The 17443-nt window shown below is 51.6% G+C and overlaps 1 protein-coding gene and 1 long non-coding RNA gene across 3 annotated transcripts in view; one reads left to right on the top strand and one right to left on the bottom strand.

Moving 5' to 3' along the window:
• The window catches only part of LOC308192985, a 221328-nt gene extending 210829 nt beyond the window's left edge, over positions 1-10499 (bottom strand). The window contains exons 1-2 of the long non-coding RNA XR_013949271.1: positions 9938-10499; positions 278-9846 (exon numbers count right to left, since the gene is read on the bottom strand). This is a non-coding gene — a long non-coding RNA (uncharacterized lncRNA). The remainder of the gene's footprint in view (positions 1-277; positions 9847-9937) is intronic.
• A 369-nt stretch (positions 10500-10868) lies between these two features.
• Positions 10869-17443, top strand: part of SPRED2 (sprouty related EVH1 domain containing 2) — a 60544-nt gene continuing 53969 nt past the window's right edge. The window contains exons 1-2 of one of the 2 annotated variants that reach the window (XM_080587071.1): positions 10913-11060; positions 12080-17437. In XM_080587071.1, the coding sequence (XP_080443197.1) occupies positions 17397-17437 (41 nt within the window). In that variant the 5' untranslated portion in view covers positions 10913-11060; positions 12080-17396. Of the gene's footprint in view, positions 11061-12079; positions 17438-17443 lie in introns of both variants that reach the window. The other variant, XM_080587070.1, reaches the window with a different exon arrangement.

The following is a 17443-nucleotide window of genomic DNA, read 5'->3' as shown; positions in this document are numbered from 1 at the left end:
CACACGCTCCCGAAAACAACACACGCTAAGCTCCATGTCCTGCAGCGACGTTTCCCTGTGCTTCAGCATCCCCAGAACACAGGAAGATTTTGACGGCCTCCATCTGCCTCTTTCACAACGTTACTCTGCTCGCGAGGGCAGCCAAGCATTGAGAAAAACAGCTTCTTCCCTCCCCCCTTTTCCCCTTTTCACATTTTTGTTTTTTTTTTTGCATCTTCCTCAGCGGGTTTCCGGCGGTTCCTTCTCGTGCCACAACAGACAGCTGCGCTCACTGTACCTGCGTGCGCCTCCGACTTTTCCTCCCCAGGACAGCTCGTCTAGAAGATAAGCACAAGCACACGGAAATCCTGCGACATCAGCCTCGGTAGCGGGGATCCCAAAGCCATTTTGTTCTTACAGAGGTCCCACCGATGGGCACGTCCATGCCTTTCGCACCCCTCCAAAAATCTGATGTAAAACTTAGGGCGCCTTGCGCTGCTTCCCCCGGCACCGGAGGCTCGGCCGCCGCTCTGTGGTTTCGCTGTGGCCGAGCTCACTTTCATTTTCACGTGGCACATCCGCGTTTCGGCCAGGGAACCCTGCACCCGAAAGACATCGCACGCACGAGAATCACCCCTCAGCGTGGGATCAGCAGTGCCTTTGTCCTCACAGCCCCGGAGACCCGGGAGAGCAGGGGTGTGAACGCACTGAATGCACTTAGCTGGGTGACGACTGAAGGGAGCAAGAGCTGGGAAGGTGGAGATGGGTCAGGCACGCGTCTCCTGCAAGGCAGAGTCCTGTCTTCTTGGGGTGGGATCGCAGGTTGAGAGGGCGTGCTGCAATGCAAGTCATATCTAGAGAAAAACGCAGGTCAAAATAATATTGGGGCCCAGTGGCTTGGCTGGGGTTACGGAGGGCACCGAAGGAGCCACCTGAGTGCCCAAGACAGCCTTCTGCTCCTTAACACCACGACAAAACTTCCCGAGACTTCCATATTCACCACAAACACACAAATACACATAGAAAGACAAAGCCACGTGCTCTGTTCCCCAAAGCTGGCACTGAGGACAACGTCTCAGGCTTTGCCAGTTCCAGTCCGACCAAAGGAGCATACGCCTGCATTTCTTTTCCTAGTTTAGAAAAGCGAAAAATATTTCTTGGGCTTTTGTTTCAAAAATCACTACACTGTGACATTTTTCAGCAAAATATTTCAATTAGGGCTTTATTGTTCTTTTTTTTCTTCTTTTTTTTTTTTTTTAATAAGACAGATTTAGCATCTGGTTCCACGGACTCAGCAAGGGAGTCAATCAGAATTTATAGGACATTGGCAAGTCCTAGGTGGACCTACCCGGGCACAGAGCAAAGATTTAAGACTTATTTGAGGACGTGGAAGTAAAAAGAACAAAAACAACACTTCCTTTGGGAGGATTAGCTCTTGTATTCATGGCTCCCAGCTTCACCAGAAATGTCCTCCGTCAGCAACTTCACGTAGCAGGGGACCTGGGAGATGGAGCACAACTGGGAGAGGACGGGGAGGGGAATCCCAGGGACCCGATGACCAGGCTAAGTGATGCCAGAGGCTGTTTTACAGGAAACAAAAGTCAAAAGAAGAAAAGGAAAAAGGTCAACAACACCTTCCAGTTCAAAACCGTCCGTAAGCCATTGTTCTGCAGATGAAAAAGTCAAGGGAGGCGGTGTCTTTTGGTAACGAGTATTCCCAGATTTCCTCTTCCTTTTGAGCTTGGCCAGCACATTTGTGTCAAGCCTGGTAACCCCGCGGGGGACTGGCTAATGTTTAGGGCCATGTTACACGGGGGAAAACCATGCTTCCAAAATTAGCCCAGGATGCTCTCCAACCACGGCACTCGGAGAGAGGGACTGCTGATGCCTGATACTCAAAATGGATTGCAAAATCTCTCCTCCCAACAGTATGGCATGGGTAAGGACTGCTCCAAATACAGGCAGAAGAGGAAGACTTGTTCCAGCTGGAGCATGGAGCTCCACCTCCACACCCGCTGCTCCCCTTTAGCTCCAGGGAGATGGAGAAGAAATTCAGCATCAATCCCATCTGGGCCCGGAAAGGAGGACTGGTTCTGCGCGGATGTGCAGCCCATGGCTGGGTTCATGGGGCAGCACACCTTCAGGGAGCTGTGTTAAAGGCCAGCTGCTGGTCTCGCCTTCTGAAGCAAAGGTGCCAGTGGTATTGCTCCTCGTCCATACCACCGTACAGGAGAAGAAACGTTTTCCCTGATAGTCTTCATTAAAAGAAACACACACAGAGATAAGCAAACAATTCCTCACACCAAGCACCACCAGCCTGTCTGAGCCTACCAACCAAAAAAACCTTCACACCACAGGCAGCCACCAGACCTTGACCTTGAAAACCACGTGGAAGAGGAGCTGGGAGGCAAAGAGCATGATCTACCACATCCCCAAGCCCTGCAGCTCCCCGGGTTGCTCCGGCCAGCGCCAGGCTGGGTTTTTGCAGCCACACGCGTCTTCAAGCCAGCAGGGACTCGAGGTTTTCTCACCCGACTTCCATGATTCAGAAGCTCGCAATCCTGCAGGATGTGGGTGCTTCCCTCGCGTGGGACATCTGAAAGGCCAAGCCTTGCTCATCCTCAAAATTACATGCGGTGTTTGGGTATCTTTCATGTCGCAGTGCAAATTCCAGTATGAATGCATATGCTGCGCCCCTTTATGGTGTGTTTTAATTTAGGCCTCTGTGATGCAAGACCCTGAAAAGTGCGTTTAAAATTGAAAAGGCAACTGGTCCTCAACACTAAAGGCGCAAATATGATACCACAAAACACTTTCTGAAGGGCGTGCCTTCTTCAAACACACCTTCATTAGAAAGATTAAAATTCAGAAGAGAGACGGTGTATGTCTTACAGCCATTATTAAAAAAAAAAAAAGTAGGGGGGAAGCATTATAAGTAGGGATCTAAGTTTAATTCTTTATCCAAGTTGCATGTTGGCACAAGTGCAAAGGAAAGGGCTCTTGTTTAGGCAGCAAAAAATATTTGTAGGTGAAAACAGTTCTTTGGATGGCGAGAAATGTGTTTCATCTGTAGAGAGTTATTTTAAAACTTGGAAATCAGGACGTAAAGAATTTTTCCTAGGGTGTAAATGCACACTGGAGCCCATTTACTCAGGCCACACCAGGCAGAAGCTTACAGCCGTGTACAGTCTGCTGGGGTGGCTCTGCACCAAGGTTTTGTTTTAATCGACACTGATATAAACTATGGGAAGAGAATGAGCAGTGTGGTATTTAGGCGCGAATCAGTCAGTTTTACTCCAAAATTCTGCTGAGTTTGGAGTAAATCCTGGTATGTCTCAAAAACATGTTAGAATATATTTCTGTCCTTTCTGATAGCAAACTACAGGGGAATGGAGGTTTTGAGGTGATTCTAATACCACTTACAGCCCAACAATTAGGCACATGTAAATGAGCACAGGGACTCGAGCTCCAGCAGATGTTTTCCTGTCCTAGATGACTCCAAGTGCTCCTGAGTCTGACTTCTCCCGCTGACACCTGGGCATCTCCTCGTGTTCTCATTTCTTGTGCTCTTCTTGTCCTTATCAAGGACACTGAGAGATACTAATGGCGATTAGTATATAAGACCATATGAGCTCTATCAAAAGTAGCCGCGCATCATTCATGACCTGGGTAATTATCTTTTCTCAGAATCTGATGTTAATTAGTGATTAGCCTCCCCCTGATACTTGGAAAATGCTGATGAGAAAGAAAATTCTGTAAGATGGATTTTGAGGGCCAAAGTCCGGATTGCCATCTCCCGGCCTTTGATCAGACCACTCGGTTCGCTCAAGTCTTCTAGGAGAGCTTTCACATTTATTACTTTCTTGGAACCAGAATTGTCAAAGAGAAGATCCAAATCTCTTTAGAGCTGAGGAAGAGCCAGTTTATAAGCAACTTTTCAATGTCACAGCTATCCAGAGCACTTTATGTGGCAATAAATTAAACACTGTTGGTGCAGCGATGGTTTTGGTACAAGAAGCAGCCATTATATGCTAGGCAATCTGTACAGGCCATGCGGTCAGGTTAGTTCTGTCACTCCTTGACGAGCTTTGCACTACATGTCCCAGGAGAGAAGCAGCAGAAAGGGAAAACTAAAGGAAGCGCCCAACCTGTGTGATAGGTACAATGAAGGCAAAACCACTGACGTTAAAAAAACATATCAGCAGTCACTAAAATGCTTGCTAAGCCACCTGTTTAAACAAATAAAAGGTGACAAAATGGTTAAAATGCCAGAGAATGCTGCCAAGTTGGGGATGCAAAAGAAGCCAGACGTCTGGATGCTGCTGAGCACCTTGGTCTTTGTGTCCCCAGAAGCACAGGGCAATGAAAAACCTTTCTGAAACAGTTTTGCTGAGGTTGACGTCCACGTTGAACACGTGCGACCCTGAACACGCACCTGATCCTTGCATACACACACGTGTGTTCCTAATGCCACCAATGGGACTTCTCTGATGTGTGAAACTGGGGGGGCAGGAGTTTGCCATAGTCGCTGAAGGTACATTACGGTAAGTAAAATACAAGGTCTCTACTGGATGGTCTGATCCTGCTGCCACCGCCTTCGGTGGGGCTGAATCAGGCAGTTACCATCGGAGTCGTGTGCCTCCTCCGGTACAAACCACCCCTCTGGCCATACTTTGCAAAGCTGCAGCCAAACAATTATCACGTGCTAAAAGTACGTGACGGAGGGGATGAAATTCTCTCTTCCTAAACATAGCTTTCAGCACATCCATTTATGTGTAAATGCTGGGGTTTATAGACTTGAAGAGAAAAACAGAATCAAAGGCAAATGTTTACCTGCCATGGGTCTAGGAGGTCTCCTTCAGAATCCCCGAAACATAAACCAAATACTTCTGAGTATGGAAACAAAGCCCATTTTCCAGAATAGCTTCCATTTGCAGTTTTTCAGCAAACTCTGAATAATTCTCCTGTCACAACAACCCCTAAATTAACCCCCACTCCTCACCGTTTGCAATTTTAGCATGAGAGTATTAACTGCAGAAGGAACAAAAGCAGCCCTTCAGCCGCCACTTCATTACACCGATGCCTCGGATTGTTTTTCCTTTGCAGGCCCGAAACTCCCATAACCTGGATTTGCAATTCCAGGCTTCGTTAATCCCGACAGCAAATGCTGCTGGAGATGCGGCTGGCAGTAAGCACATGAAAGACTTGCAACCAGTTCCTGCAAATGGCAGCGCCTGTTAATAACCACACAGAGAGCAGGGCTGCGCGTCCTCCTTCCCTTGTAGACAGAGCTGGGATACATACCGGAGCGTATGTGCCATCCCAAAAGATTTGTGTGGGGTGACTAATGACTTTTCTCTTTAGAAGTGGGCAGGGAAGCATAACATGTTTGTGATTACGAGGACATAAAAGGAGCGTGTGATTATTTTTCATGGGAATTCTCGGGAGCAGCGATGCAAGCGTCTCGGAGGATGGCTGGCCAAGGTATTGCTCTCTGCAGGACCGCTGACCTCTCCTCCCCGTCTCCTCGGTGTGTGCTGTGGCTTTAGCCCTGCGAGAGCCATCCCACAGCATATTGGGTTGACCATGAACTTTCTGTAGCCTTAGCTCCCCACCTCTGAGTCCTTCCAGGGCTCTCATAAGCCATGTGCTATATTTGCCTAGCTGGAGTTGCTCTGAGGACATTGACACAAGGAAAAATAGCTGCCTGGAGAAGAGGGTGGATTGTTACCCTTTGAAATTAAATATTGTTGAGCATCTGTAAGGGACTGCGTGGGTCAGTGTCACTGAGCAGGGCTCAGTTAAGGAGAAGACATGCAGGGTACATATGGCACTTGATCGACTCATTGGCCCCATGCACCATAAGCCTCTCAATGTGGGACCCAGCCACTAGCTCGCTGTTGTATTTCAAAAGCTTAATTTATCTCTGGAAGCCTTTTCTGATCAATACCTGTGGGGGCACCTGTCACAGCTGGGTAAACCTGCTGCTAGAGCTGCTCAGGCATTTAACCAGGGCCCTCTGAGCAGGGCAGGATGCTTGGTGAGAAAAGCAAGTCAAGCCATGAATACTGGTTTTGCCCTGTGCCAATATAATTAGACACTGGTCCATCCCATCACCTGCTGAGGCTGACCAAAGAGCCCCACAGTGCAGGAGATACAGAAGGGATGGTCTCCCATTAGCTGTGTGACAAAGGGAGAAAGGCGGTTTTGGAGTGAACTTTGGGAATAGGAAGGCGACTTTCTTACAGTCAAGCTCCTGAGGGGTTCAGGCCTAATTCAAATAATCCCCCGGGAGGGAAGAAGAAGGTGTGCACAACTCCAACGTCTTTCCCTCATCCATCCATTTTTGTGCTCCCTGAAGACAGATTATTTGGCATCTGTTCATTCGGCTCCCATGAGAACCTGGAAACAGCTGCACCATAAATGCAGGAAGCTCCCAAGGGTGGAAAGGCACCTTGAGGGGAGGGCAGCCCTTCCCTGGTGCCAAAAGTAGCCCAGCTGTAGGACTAGCCCCCTAGGTTACCGGCACATCCGTGACAGCAGTAGAGTTCATGCATGCTCGTCCTTCGATGCGATGGGACAGGGCGCACGCTGAATTGGGAGCGGCCAGCAGCAAAGCTCTGCTGGGGAGCCCACGGTACTACGTGAAGGCTTTGCACCAGTTTTTCCTCCCAGGCACTCATCCAAAAGATGTGAAAGAAGTTCAAGAAGCAGCTGTGCGCCCATCCCTTGTCCAGTCCACACCAGGGACTCAGCTCCAGGAGGACTCCCAACAAATTTCAGCCAGCATCACCAGGCCTGAAGGAAACCCTCCTGCCGACACTGCTGTCTCACTGAGCCTGCTGATGCCATTCTGTCACCAGGGTGAAATTTGGTGGGGGTGAAGCTCTGAACTCAAGATCAGAGCATTTTCCTGCTATCTGCACCACAAAGACAATGCGTCATGTGCTTATGAGATTACAATTTGGGTTTGTTATCATCCCCTTATATCAAAAGGAAGTTATGCACACAAAGGAAACACCAAACCATCACGTCAGGAGGGCTATAAATCACTTACTGCTATATATTAAGAGGACATCAGAGAGCCCAGTAGGTATGAAAGGGTTTTGAGAAGCCCCCTTTTCCTCACAATCACTTGATTTCAATAACCCTTGCTTTTATTTTGGGAGAGGGTGAAAGAGAGCACAGGGTTTAGTGAACACAGCAGTGAATGGAACTAGGGTTGTCCCACATGTCGGACTCATGGTTGACTGAGTTGGTTGACGGCAAGGGTTGGTTGATGCCATCCTGGCCATCAGGACATGGCTGTTGTCCTCTGGTGCCCAGAAAGGGCTGAGCTCCTGCTCCCCCCCTTCCTCCAGGTGAAAGCACCAAGCTGCTCCTCGATTCGGTTGTCTCTTTTATTTAACCTGTGAGCGTTGGGTTATTTCTGAGATCTCTGCTCTCCTTCCACGCTCTTGCCTTCCAGTCCTTCTCCCCTGGCCGCCAGCATCCCAGAGCTGTACTGAGAGGTGCATCCATGCAGCAGCAAAGAGATGGCATAAGCTTTGTCAAGATAAAGAACATTTTCTGTCCCTAGTAAAACACATCATTTAATTAAATTAAAAAAAAAAAAAGCCCAGAAAATGGTGGTTTTCTTGTTTTTTGGGTGAAGCAGTCCATTTGGCAGCAAGGGTCCCTTTCTGCTCTCTTGTTCTGGTTTTGGTGTCCTTTTGAAGAACACCCTGGGAAGACTGCAAGGAGCTCTCTAACTCCTCTTCCCCTGGCAGCTACCCGAAATCCTTGCAACAATTCTCTAAACCGCATGCGGAAATCCCACTCCTGCTGAAAAAAGCTTTGTATTTCCTAACTCTGCAACCTACCAAAATGTGTCAGCTCTGAAAGCTTTCAAGCTGACTGCAGACATTGCAGATCGTTTCTGCAGCTCTTATGTTCTGAGCCGTTATAATGGGGGGAAAACACGGATGTTATCATTGTTTTTAAAGTATGATTGTTGCTCAAAAGAATTATTGGGGCGGGGGGTAATTGTCTGGAGGATGGAGTGAATCAGGACTGACAACTTCCACTCCTCACTCATTCAAAGTCACAGAGTGAGTCAGTGGAAAAGCCACTGAAACCAGCACAGTCAACAAGGTACCGATATTCATATTGAGGTTCCTACTTCAGCTGCGTGGAAGACTTCAGCTCTGAGGGACTCTGAGGTTTTAGAGGCAAGAACATGGGAAGGCAACAGGCTACATTGCAAGCCTACAGTAAACACCATTCTGAACCCTGTCCTGCCAAATTCCAGCACTTCTCACCTAAAATTAGTGTCAGCTAAAGGTGTAACAGCCCTCAGGGAAGTCTGTTTTCAGTCCAAACAGAAGCAGTGTCCATACACCAGGTTCTCTGCAACAGATAAAGTATCACTCTGCACAATGAACTTTCCATTCAAATAAGAAGCGCAAAATATTCATGGCATGCAAATCATTAGCACGCAGAAGGTGCTGTCTTGAAGCTCTGCCACCAATGGCTAATTAATTGCAGGTACCATAACGATCCCATCTCGGGGAAAGGCTGTTCAGTGTGTAAGCAGAATCTCTGTATGCAAACAGTGCAATGCACAAGCGGAAATCGCACCTCGGAGAGCCCTTTCATTCAGAAAAATCAGTCCCTTCGGAAGCACTACTCACAAGAACCAGTACTGCAACCTGAATATTCAAAAAAAAAAATCCAATATTTGTCAGTACGAGCAGCATATACGTAATAATAAGAGGGTTGTACAGTGAGAGAAATTGTTCCAGGAATAAACAGCTTAGCAGCACCCAAATTAGCATGACAGTGAAAGCAGAGATCAAATGTGAGATCTTGTAAATCCACAGGAAATGACTCAAGAAACTAGATCGAGTAAAACTTCAGCTTCTCTATCTCAGACGCACGGGCTTCTCCCCACCGTGACAAATGTCCACATACACAACGCAAAACACATCAAAATACATTCAGATCAGAGAGCCGAGCTCTCCAGCATTAACAGGACCGCCCACACCCCAGTCCTCCTCAGGGGTATATGCATTATGATGGCCTTTTAATTACATGATTGTACCTTGGTTGTTTTTTCACGTGGCATAACTCTCCCCTTAGTCAGGTTCTGCGGGAGCTAACAGCTGAATGCTGTGCTCCCCATCGACGCTCCAGCTGAACACAGAGATGTTTGGCATGAGAGATATTAAGGAAGTTGGAAGCCTATGTAATCTCGGCATCGTTTAGGGGGGAAAAAAAGGAAAAAAAAAAAAGGATGGGTGGAAGTGTGCCAAATCATTACATCTGGTCTTCTACGTTCCTGCCATTTCCTTGCCCCCAGCCGCTCCCTCTTGCCCGGACACTTCCTTCCACTGCCAGCGTAGCCCTGCCAAGATGTTTATCATATCATTCTGCTCACAGGATCCTTGAATAACTCTCCAAAATAAAGAGGTCTTGGGGGGTATTATTAGCCGGGACGGATCCAGCAGCATAACTCCCCAAAGGGGGCACGCGTTTGCACAGCCCAGGGGGGTCATACTGTGCTCGGCAGAGGAACAAACGGGTGGCAAGGGGATGGTGGCTTTGGCACCCAAAAGAGCGTGCCACAGGCTGCCGAGGGGAGGGGAGCGGGCTTGCTCTTCACACATCGCACAGCGTCAGGGGCTGAGCCTCTAGCAATGAAAACATAATGTTACTTTAACGTTACACCACCACGAAGATGTGGGTTCTGGTACCATATTAAGGGATGTGCTGCTGCTCCTCGGGGGTAGCTGCCCATACGGAAGGCCCCAAAGCTTTCATCGGCTCTTGCCTCCGTTGTGGTACTGGCAGTCCACAGACTTTTTTTCCGAGTTTCCACTTCTGTTCCTGAAAAGAGAATTGCCACCGCTTGGAAACTGAAACCCACCAGAGCAGAAACACAATTTCCACCCCAAAAATCTAAAGGCCCCTTCCAGACCTAGACTTGAAGGATCAGTCAGCGAGCGGCTTTCCTCAGGAACCGGAGCCCTGCGGGCCTGGATGTGGCAGGACAACTGAAATTGTGGCGGTGGGGACAGAAGCTGGGCAGCTATTTCCCAATGTGTGGCAGGGAAGGGGAGGCGAGGCCGGGTGGGTTTCTCCTCATAAATCAGGTGTAGGGAAGAAAAAGCCTCCCAGGGAGCTCACCCTGCCGTCACCTCAGCACACCCAAGCCCCTGGAGGGACGAAAATCCCTCCCGGGGACCTCATCCCACGGACACCTCAGTGTCTGAGGCGCCTCTCCCCTCACCCTGCGGACCCCTCAGCGCACTGCGGCGCCCGGCAGCAGGGCCAGGCCTGCCGCAGCTCCCCCCGGGCACGACGAGGAGCGGACACTTCACAGCGTGCCCGGGGGGGGCCCCGCAGCCTCCGCCATCCCCCGGGGCCGAGCTGAGGAGACCCGCGGCGAGCCGGCACCGCGGCGCAGGGGGCTCGGAGGGCCGGGCCGGGGCGGGCCGAGCCGCGGCAGGGGAGGCGCCAGCAGCGGCGGCGGCGGCGTCTCCTCCTTCCTCCCACCGCCTCCTTCCCTCCCTCCCTCCCTCCCTCCCCTCTCTCCCTGCCCGCCCGGCTCCGGCGCTGCCCTGCCCGCTCCCGGCGGCCGCGGCCGCTCGGCAGCGCCGCCGCTTCCTGCCGGGGCTCCCCCCCGCTTCTCCTCCTCAGCCTCCCCGCCGCTTCCCCGCCGCCCGCGGCGCCCCGCCATGGCGTGAGCGCGGCCATGGGGCTGGCCCGGCGCCGCCGCCTGCCCCCGGGCGCTGCGCCGCTCCCCCGGGCCCGCACCCCGCGCCGCCGCCGCCGCCGCCGCGGCGCCTTCGCCGCCTCTCCTCCTCCTCCTCCTCTTCCTCCTCCTCCTCCTCCTCCTCCCGCAGCCCGCCGCCGCCGAGCGCGGCCGTAGCCCCGCGCCCCCCCCCCCCCCCGGCTCGCCGCCTCCCCTCCCGCGCCGTCGGGCCGCGGCCTCCCCCGCCATGTGAAGCGCAGGAAGATGCGGAGGCGCTGCCCGGCCGCCCGCGGCGAGGGATGAGCCGAGACGGGGAGAAGATGACCGAGGACGCCTACCCAGACGAGTGAGCGGGGACGGGGGGGCGGGGGAGGGGGGGGGGGGTCGCGGTGCTTTTTTATTTATTTCTCCTTTTTTTTTCTTTTTTTTTTCCCTTATTTTTTCTTTATTTTTTCTTTATTTTCCCTTATTTTTTCCCCTTATTTTTCCCTATTTTTTCCCTTATTTTTTTCCCTTATTTTTTTTCCTTATTTATTCCTTTCTTAATTATTTTTTATGCTGGGGGGGGTCCTTTGTTGACCCGGTGCTGGGACCCGGTCCCCCCCCCCCCAGTCCCCCCCCCCCCCCCGCGGGCTCGGACACACGGACACGCGCTCGTGCGCGCGCGCGCACATCCGCCATTTCGCGCTCCCCCCCGGGCCGCCCTCATTTGCATACCGCCCTCTTCATTCATAAAAATAATAAGAAGAAATTAAAAATAAATAAATAAACAGGCCGGCGGCCACCCCGAAAAGACGGGGGGAGGTGCCGGCGAGCCCCGGGGGGGTAGAAAGGGGGGGGGTGCGGGGGGTGTAAATGGGGACCCCCCCCTTAACCTGCAGCCCCCCCCCCCCCCCCGCCTTGGAGGTGGGTGCAGGGGGCAGCCGGGTCTGCAGGGTGGGGGCAGCCCCCCCTCGGGGCTCGGTGGGGCTTCTTTTTTTTCTTTTTCTTTTTTTTGGTGGTGGGGGGAAAAGGGGGGGGCCACGGAGCCCCGCCCCCGTCCGCCGCCGTTTTGTGAATAGGAGGCGGCCGTCACATGACGGCGCATTCATAAATCCGGTCACCGGCGGCCGCTGCCTGCACCGGGCACCCCCAAAATCCTCCCCCCTCCAGCCCCCCTTCCCACACCCTCCCCATATCCCCTCCCCACCCCGAATCAGGATCTGGGGACCCCCCTCCATAGGTGAGCGCTCCCAGCTCTCCCCACTGTTAAATCCCCCCCAGTGCGCCGTCCCCGAGCCTCCAAAATGACTGACGCCCCCCCCCCCCCCCCTTCCAGCCCTTAAAAAAAATAAAACCTAACAAAAATTTGCTGCCGAATTACAGGGCCGGCTCCTCGCAGCTATTCCTCCTCGCCAGAACATCGTTCCTGGCTATCTCTTTCTGGTTTTGACAGTCAGAAAAATGAGTCACCGCACACAGGACTGGTTTGGTGCCAAGCGCCATAGGATGTGCCGCGCGCGGTGAAAGGACTTCTCGCAGGGCTCGTAAAGCACCGTAAAAAAATTGTGCAACTTCGGCTCCGTTTTAGGGTAAAAATTTAATTGCCGGCGTGCGCTGCGCTTATACCTTAACAACACCGAGATTATTTTGATGTGATTTGCCGTAGAAATGTTAGCGGCGAGGGAAATGGCTTCTGACTGCAACGCGTGTGTTAAGAGGAATTGTATTTTTGGCACTTCTTAATGAAGAGGCTATAAATACATGTTTATATGTAGCTTCTGAAATTGTGGTTATTTTGAAGTCGGCACGGTTCTTCCAGAAAAAGTTGGGTTTCTCTCGCAGATTGCCATGACCTAGCAGGCTGGAAAAACGTGGTGGACTCGCTTCCGATAAAACCCCTCCGGTCCTCGGTTTGCTTCTCAGTTTCATTTCTCAAATCGGACAGCAGAGAGAGGTGGGTCCGTGTATGCGGGCTGGAGAGCGCGAAAGCAGACCCGGTTCCGTGTGGTGGACCAGAGCTGGTGCTTGCTGCGTGTGGGCATCGATGCACGATGCTCGTGAGCCTCCATCTCGGGGGAGGATGCTGCCCCAGAGGCGTTTTTTGCACGGGCCTTGGTGCAGAGGTGAGTGTCGGTGCGGAACAGTGGAGCAACGAGTGCTCAGCTTTATGTAATTGTAGGCTGCAGTTCGTATTAGAATAAATCCTCCTCGCACATGCCGCCTCGTTAGTTTCGTGTCCTTCCTATGTGTGCCGGGAGGGAGGATCTCACATGGTGTGTTTCTCCTGCCTGCTTTGCTGCAGAAGCCGAGCAGGAGACGGGGGGCGATGGGCAGCTGGTGCCAAGCCCCCTTCCTGGTACCAATTTCCTTGGCAGACAGCAGGGCGAACGGAGCACCGTGGCTGGTCCACGTCCCTAGCAGCTTTTAGGATTGCTGCCGCTGCCACCGTGGAAGCGCTGGGCTCGTCCCGGCACAACCCGGGCCATAATGTTGCGGGACACGGTTCGGTGTTTTAGGTACGCCACGCTCTCCTTCGTAAGCCCTTCCCCTCCGGTCTTGCATTGATTGATAGCGCTGCTGAAGCGAGTGACTCATATGTTGTTTTTCGTTTCGGCGGTGGGTGAAGTGATTTTTTTTTCAATATATATGGCGTTAAAAGAAATAAGGACGGGCTCTCCTGATAAGTTTTCTCTAGCTGTCAGAACAATGGTAGTATAGCGTGCTATTTGCCCTAGATATCTGGCTTTAATTTGCATAGCTATTCTCATTTCACTGGGTGCACTGTGAGCAAATGTTAACAGCCAGATTGCAAAAAAAGGACCACTGTCAGGATGCACTATAAAATAAGTAAATTATGTTTTTTTTCCCCTTTTGTTAGCTTTTTTTTTTGTCTTGAGAACATCACTATAATATTTTGAGTTTTGAAACATTTTGCAAAACCAGGGAGGAGAAATAGGGCTTAGGATGCCGGAGACTCATCGGTTCCTTAATGACTGCACCATTTCCGATCGATACTTAGAGGTCGATTTGTCATTGCGAGGAGGGCGCCTCTTTCTGCTTCCCGGGCTTCATTTCTGCTTCCCTCCCTGCCTCCGTGCTCCTCTCCGTTTTCGGGGCCGGGAGGGGGGATGATGAACAGGCAGCATTAAAGCCACAGGGCCGGGAGGTGGTGGGAGAGCCCGGGGCGGGCAGCCAGTGGCCCCCAGGCAGGTCACCGCTGTATTTCTGGTTACAAGTAGGAGTATTCAGCCGAATCGGAAGGCATAAAATGATTCAGTTACGCCCGAAGGCGGCCGGCGCATCATTACGATGCAGGGTTCCAAGAAAGTCACAGGAAGTAATTAAATGGAAAAGGTCAGAGAACGAGGAAGTGGCGGTCCCGAACGCCGCGTTTCGGGATGGAGCCGGGGAGCCCTGCGCCAGCCCAGCCGGCTCCCCCAGCCCCGACCCGCACCGCGGGGCCGTCCCCGCTTGGTTTCTTCGCCCGCGCCAGCCCCGGTGCCGCGGGCTGGAAGCGTGCCTGCACGGCTCCTGCGATGCCCCGCGGGCTTCTCGCCGTGCCGGGTTAACCTGGGGCGTTGCGGGTGTGTTTTAAGGCAGGGCGGGCAAAACCCAGCGTGGGGTCGTGGCAGTGCTTCGGGGCGATGCGTTTTTCCCCTTCCAGGCACAACTCACGCTGATTTGTCCTTGTGCTGGTCCCCCAGTCCCACCTCCTCCCATTGCCGAGCAGCATCGCTGTCACTTGCTCCGAACACTGAACCCATCACTGTAGCAGTTTGCCCTTTACACTGAAATATCTTTTTTTTTTTTTCTTTTCTTTTCCATTTTCAACACGCTTTTGCCCAATACTGGTGATTTTTCTGTAGCTGTCATAAGCCATTCATTCAGCTAACATTTTTTTCTTGCGAGCTTGAGCCAGGGAGGAAGGCATGGGACATACTATGTGTCATGACATTATTGCTCACAAATAGGACAGGAAATGAAGGGTTGCCAAAATATAACTGTTTATTTCTTGGCCTGAAAACATGACTGTTTAAAATACTACATGTAAGTAGCTGCTTTGTTCAGTTACTTGGAGAACTTGCTGTTTATAAGGGAATAATAGCTCTGTAGAATGGAAAAAGGAAAAAAAAAAAAAGGAGCTACACTTTCTGCTTCTGTCTTGGAAACAACTTGAAAAGCAGCTATAGATAGAGGGATTTCTGCGAGGGTGTTTGCTCGGTCAACATGGAGAGAGACCTGTGGGAAGAGGATTGCATGCAAGCAAGAGGGAAGGAGCTGGACTTGAACTTTTTTGTGGACTCAGCACTCTAGCCCAAACCCTCAGAAAATCCCAGTCCTGTTTTCGATGAAGAGGAGCTGAAGGAACTCGCCTTTGGGCCAGCAAGTGGGTTTTTCAACCAGGAGCACCGAGGGCTAGCGATGGACGGTGCCTGCCCGTGGCATGGATGCGGCCGGGAGCTGCTTCGACCTGTTTTTGCAGCACTTTCTAATCTTGATCTGGCGCACCCTCTAGCGTGGGTTAAAAGGTAGGCTTTATCTGCCCATTTAATTAAATCCCGAGGCTGCAAACAAAAGTACGTCGTGCAGGGGAGGCTCTTTCTTAACGTGGACTCGCTTCTCTGGTAGCTGGATTGAAACCACAAAATTGTTTCCTTGAGGCCACCAAACCGCAGGGAGATGATGATAATTGTCGTTCTTCTTCTGGACAGGGCTGGAAAACAGGAGCTCGGGAACGAAAGGCAACGTGACTGCTGGGTTCAGCCCCCCGTCACTTTATTGCACGTTCTGGCATGCTTGAGAGATTGGAAAATTCAATTTCCTTCCCTCCAGCAGAATAAGAATAAATGATCCTCTGGAGATATTAAACCTGGGAGGGACGCGCTCGGCAAACTCCGAGTATCGTTACGGTTCTGTAAAGGGTGTGGGCAGCCTTTACAAATGCCATTGCATATGGATTCAGCCCGTTGGATGGTTCTGCAGAAGTCAAGGTCTTGTGGCTCATTGGCAAAGGTGCACCGTGTGCTTTCCTAGCTGCCAAGGCGAACTTTGGCCATGGGAATTGCTCCCTTCACCAAATCCATTGAAAAATACGCATTATTTTCTTTTCCCTCCCTTTCTTAGCAGCATAAGGTAATTCTCGCAAGAGACGCACAGGAATGGAGAGGGGACAGAGATGAGTAAAACTAAAAGCTCTGTTCCAGAGCAGAGCTCTGGATGCTCTGTTTGCTAAGCAAAGCGTTTGATTTCTGGAGGACTTACGCTTCTGAAGCAGTGTGGAAATTAAAAATAAAATAAAAGTGGTGGGGTGGTTTGTGGTATGAGGGTACAACCACCTTGTTTCTGCCCATGTACAGTTGCAAGAGGATTTCTGATGTGTCAGATGTCGAAGGAAGGACCACAAAAGTGGTGCTGTTGGGGGGGTGATGGTGAGCCCCGTGTCCCGCGTGGTGGTCGGGATAGTGTCACGGGGGGGGATGAGCCTCGGTGGTCCCTGTTTCTGCAAGCTGCAGACTGCAGGTGAGAAGCTGCTGTCCTGTACATCTCTGCACCAGTAAGGGAGGTCTTCTCCGAGCTGGCCAGCGAGTAGAGCGGTGCAGCATCTCCAGTGCCTCATGGCGCTGACCCTTTCTCCCACCCTGGCCACAGGGAAGCTCTGCTGGCGGTTTCTAATGATCCTTGTTTTGGTTTCCTTCTGTTTTCTGCCAAGTTTTTGTGAGTTTTCTTTTCCTTGCTTACCTTTCCCCAACCCATGTCCGCCCCCCTGTTTCCTGGTCATCTTCCTTTCCATCGTTTCTTTTTCTGGTGCTCGGTCAGTTGTGACAAGCTGGCTCCCCGGGGCTGTGCCTGCCAGCTCCTCTCCGCGTCCTCTGGCCCAAAGCTTTCTCTCCGTTTGCATTTCGATGCCCCCCTTCGCGCCTCGCCCTCTGGTTTGGTTTTGTATCAGCTTTTTGGCACGGAGGTTGCGGTTTGGGTTGGGTTGGCATGTGTGGGTATGCGTGCGCAGTTTCTACAGCTTTGTTTCCTTGTGCAGCTGTGCCGTGGTGTCGTGCTCGTTTTTGGGTTTTTATGGCATCAGCACGACCGTCGGTGTTGGTGCTGCGAGTGTCCCGTCGGCGCTCCTTGCCTCTCCTTTCCTGAAGCCAAACGAACGAGCAGCTGAAGCGAAACGCCAGCTGCCTCGCACAACAGAAGTAGGTGCTTCACCTTAAAAGCAAGCTGTGTTTTATCAAAAACAGTATTACAAAGTGTGCTTTCAGGGCCTGAAAGATGCGTGTGCCAACAGCCAGCAGGTTCTACCTGTTGCAGGAGGTCTAAGGGAGATTTATCCCAAATTATTATTTTTGTCTCCGGTCTCCTTGTTCTTAGGCTCTTTGAATAACTTTCTTCTTTGACTTTCTTTGCTTGCAACTCACACTTCAAGGACTGTTTTCGTTTTATTTTTTTCCCCCCTTTGTTCTCGACTCCTACGTGTGCTGTAATCAGAGGAGAGATCTTGAGTCTGTCAGCTGAGCCCGATAGCTGATGGCTATTCCATCGAGGAAGGAAATTTCTTCTTACTGGCGAGCACGGGGAGGAGGGGTTACGTGGCTCCGTAGCCAAACTCTTTGATTTCCCCATCATCTGTGATGTTTCCAGAAGTGGGCCGCGGAGCCGCTCACCTTCGCAAAGCCTGGCGAGGAGCAAAGCGACGATTGCCATGGTGCTGGAGCCTGGTCCCTGCTGGGTGGCACTTGCCAGGTGAGG

This window comes from Anser brachyrhynchus, assembly GCF_964034855.1.
Source record: "Anser brachyrhynchus genome assembly, chromosome: 3".
Classification (NCBI taxonomy): Eukaryota; Metazoa; Chordata; class Aves; order Anseriformes; family Anatidae; genus Anser; species Anser brachyrhynchus.
The sequence above is the reverse complement of the archived record's forward strand: the minus strand, read 5'-3'. Positions and strand labels throughout refer to the sequence as shown.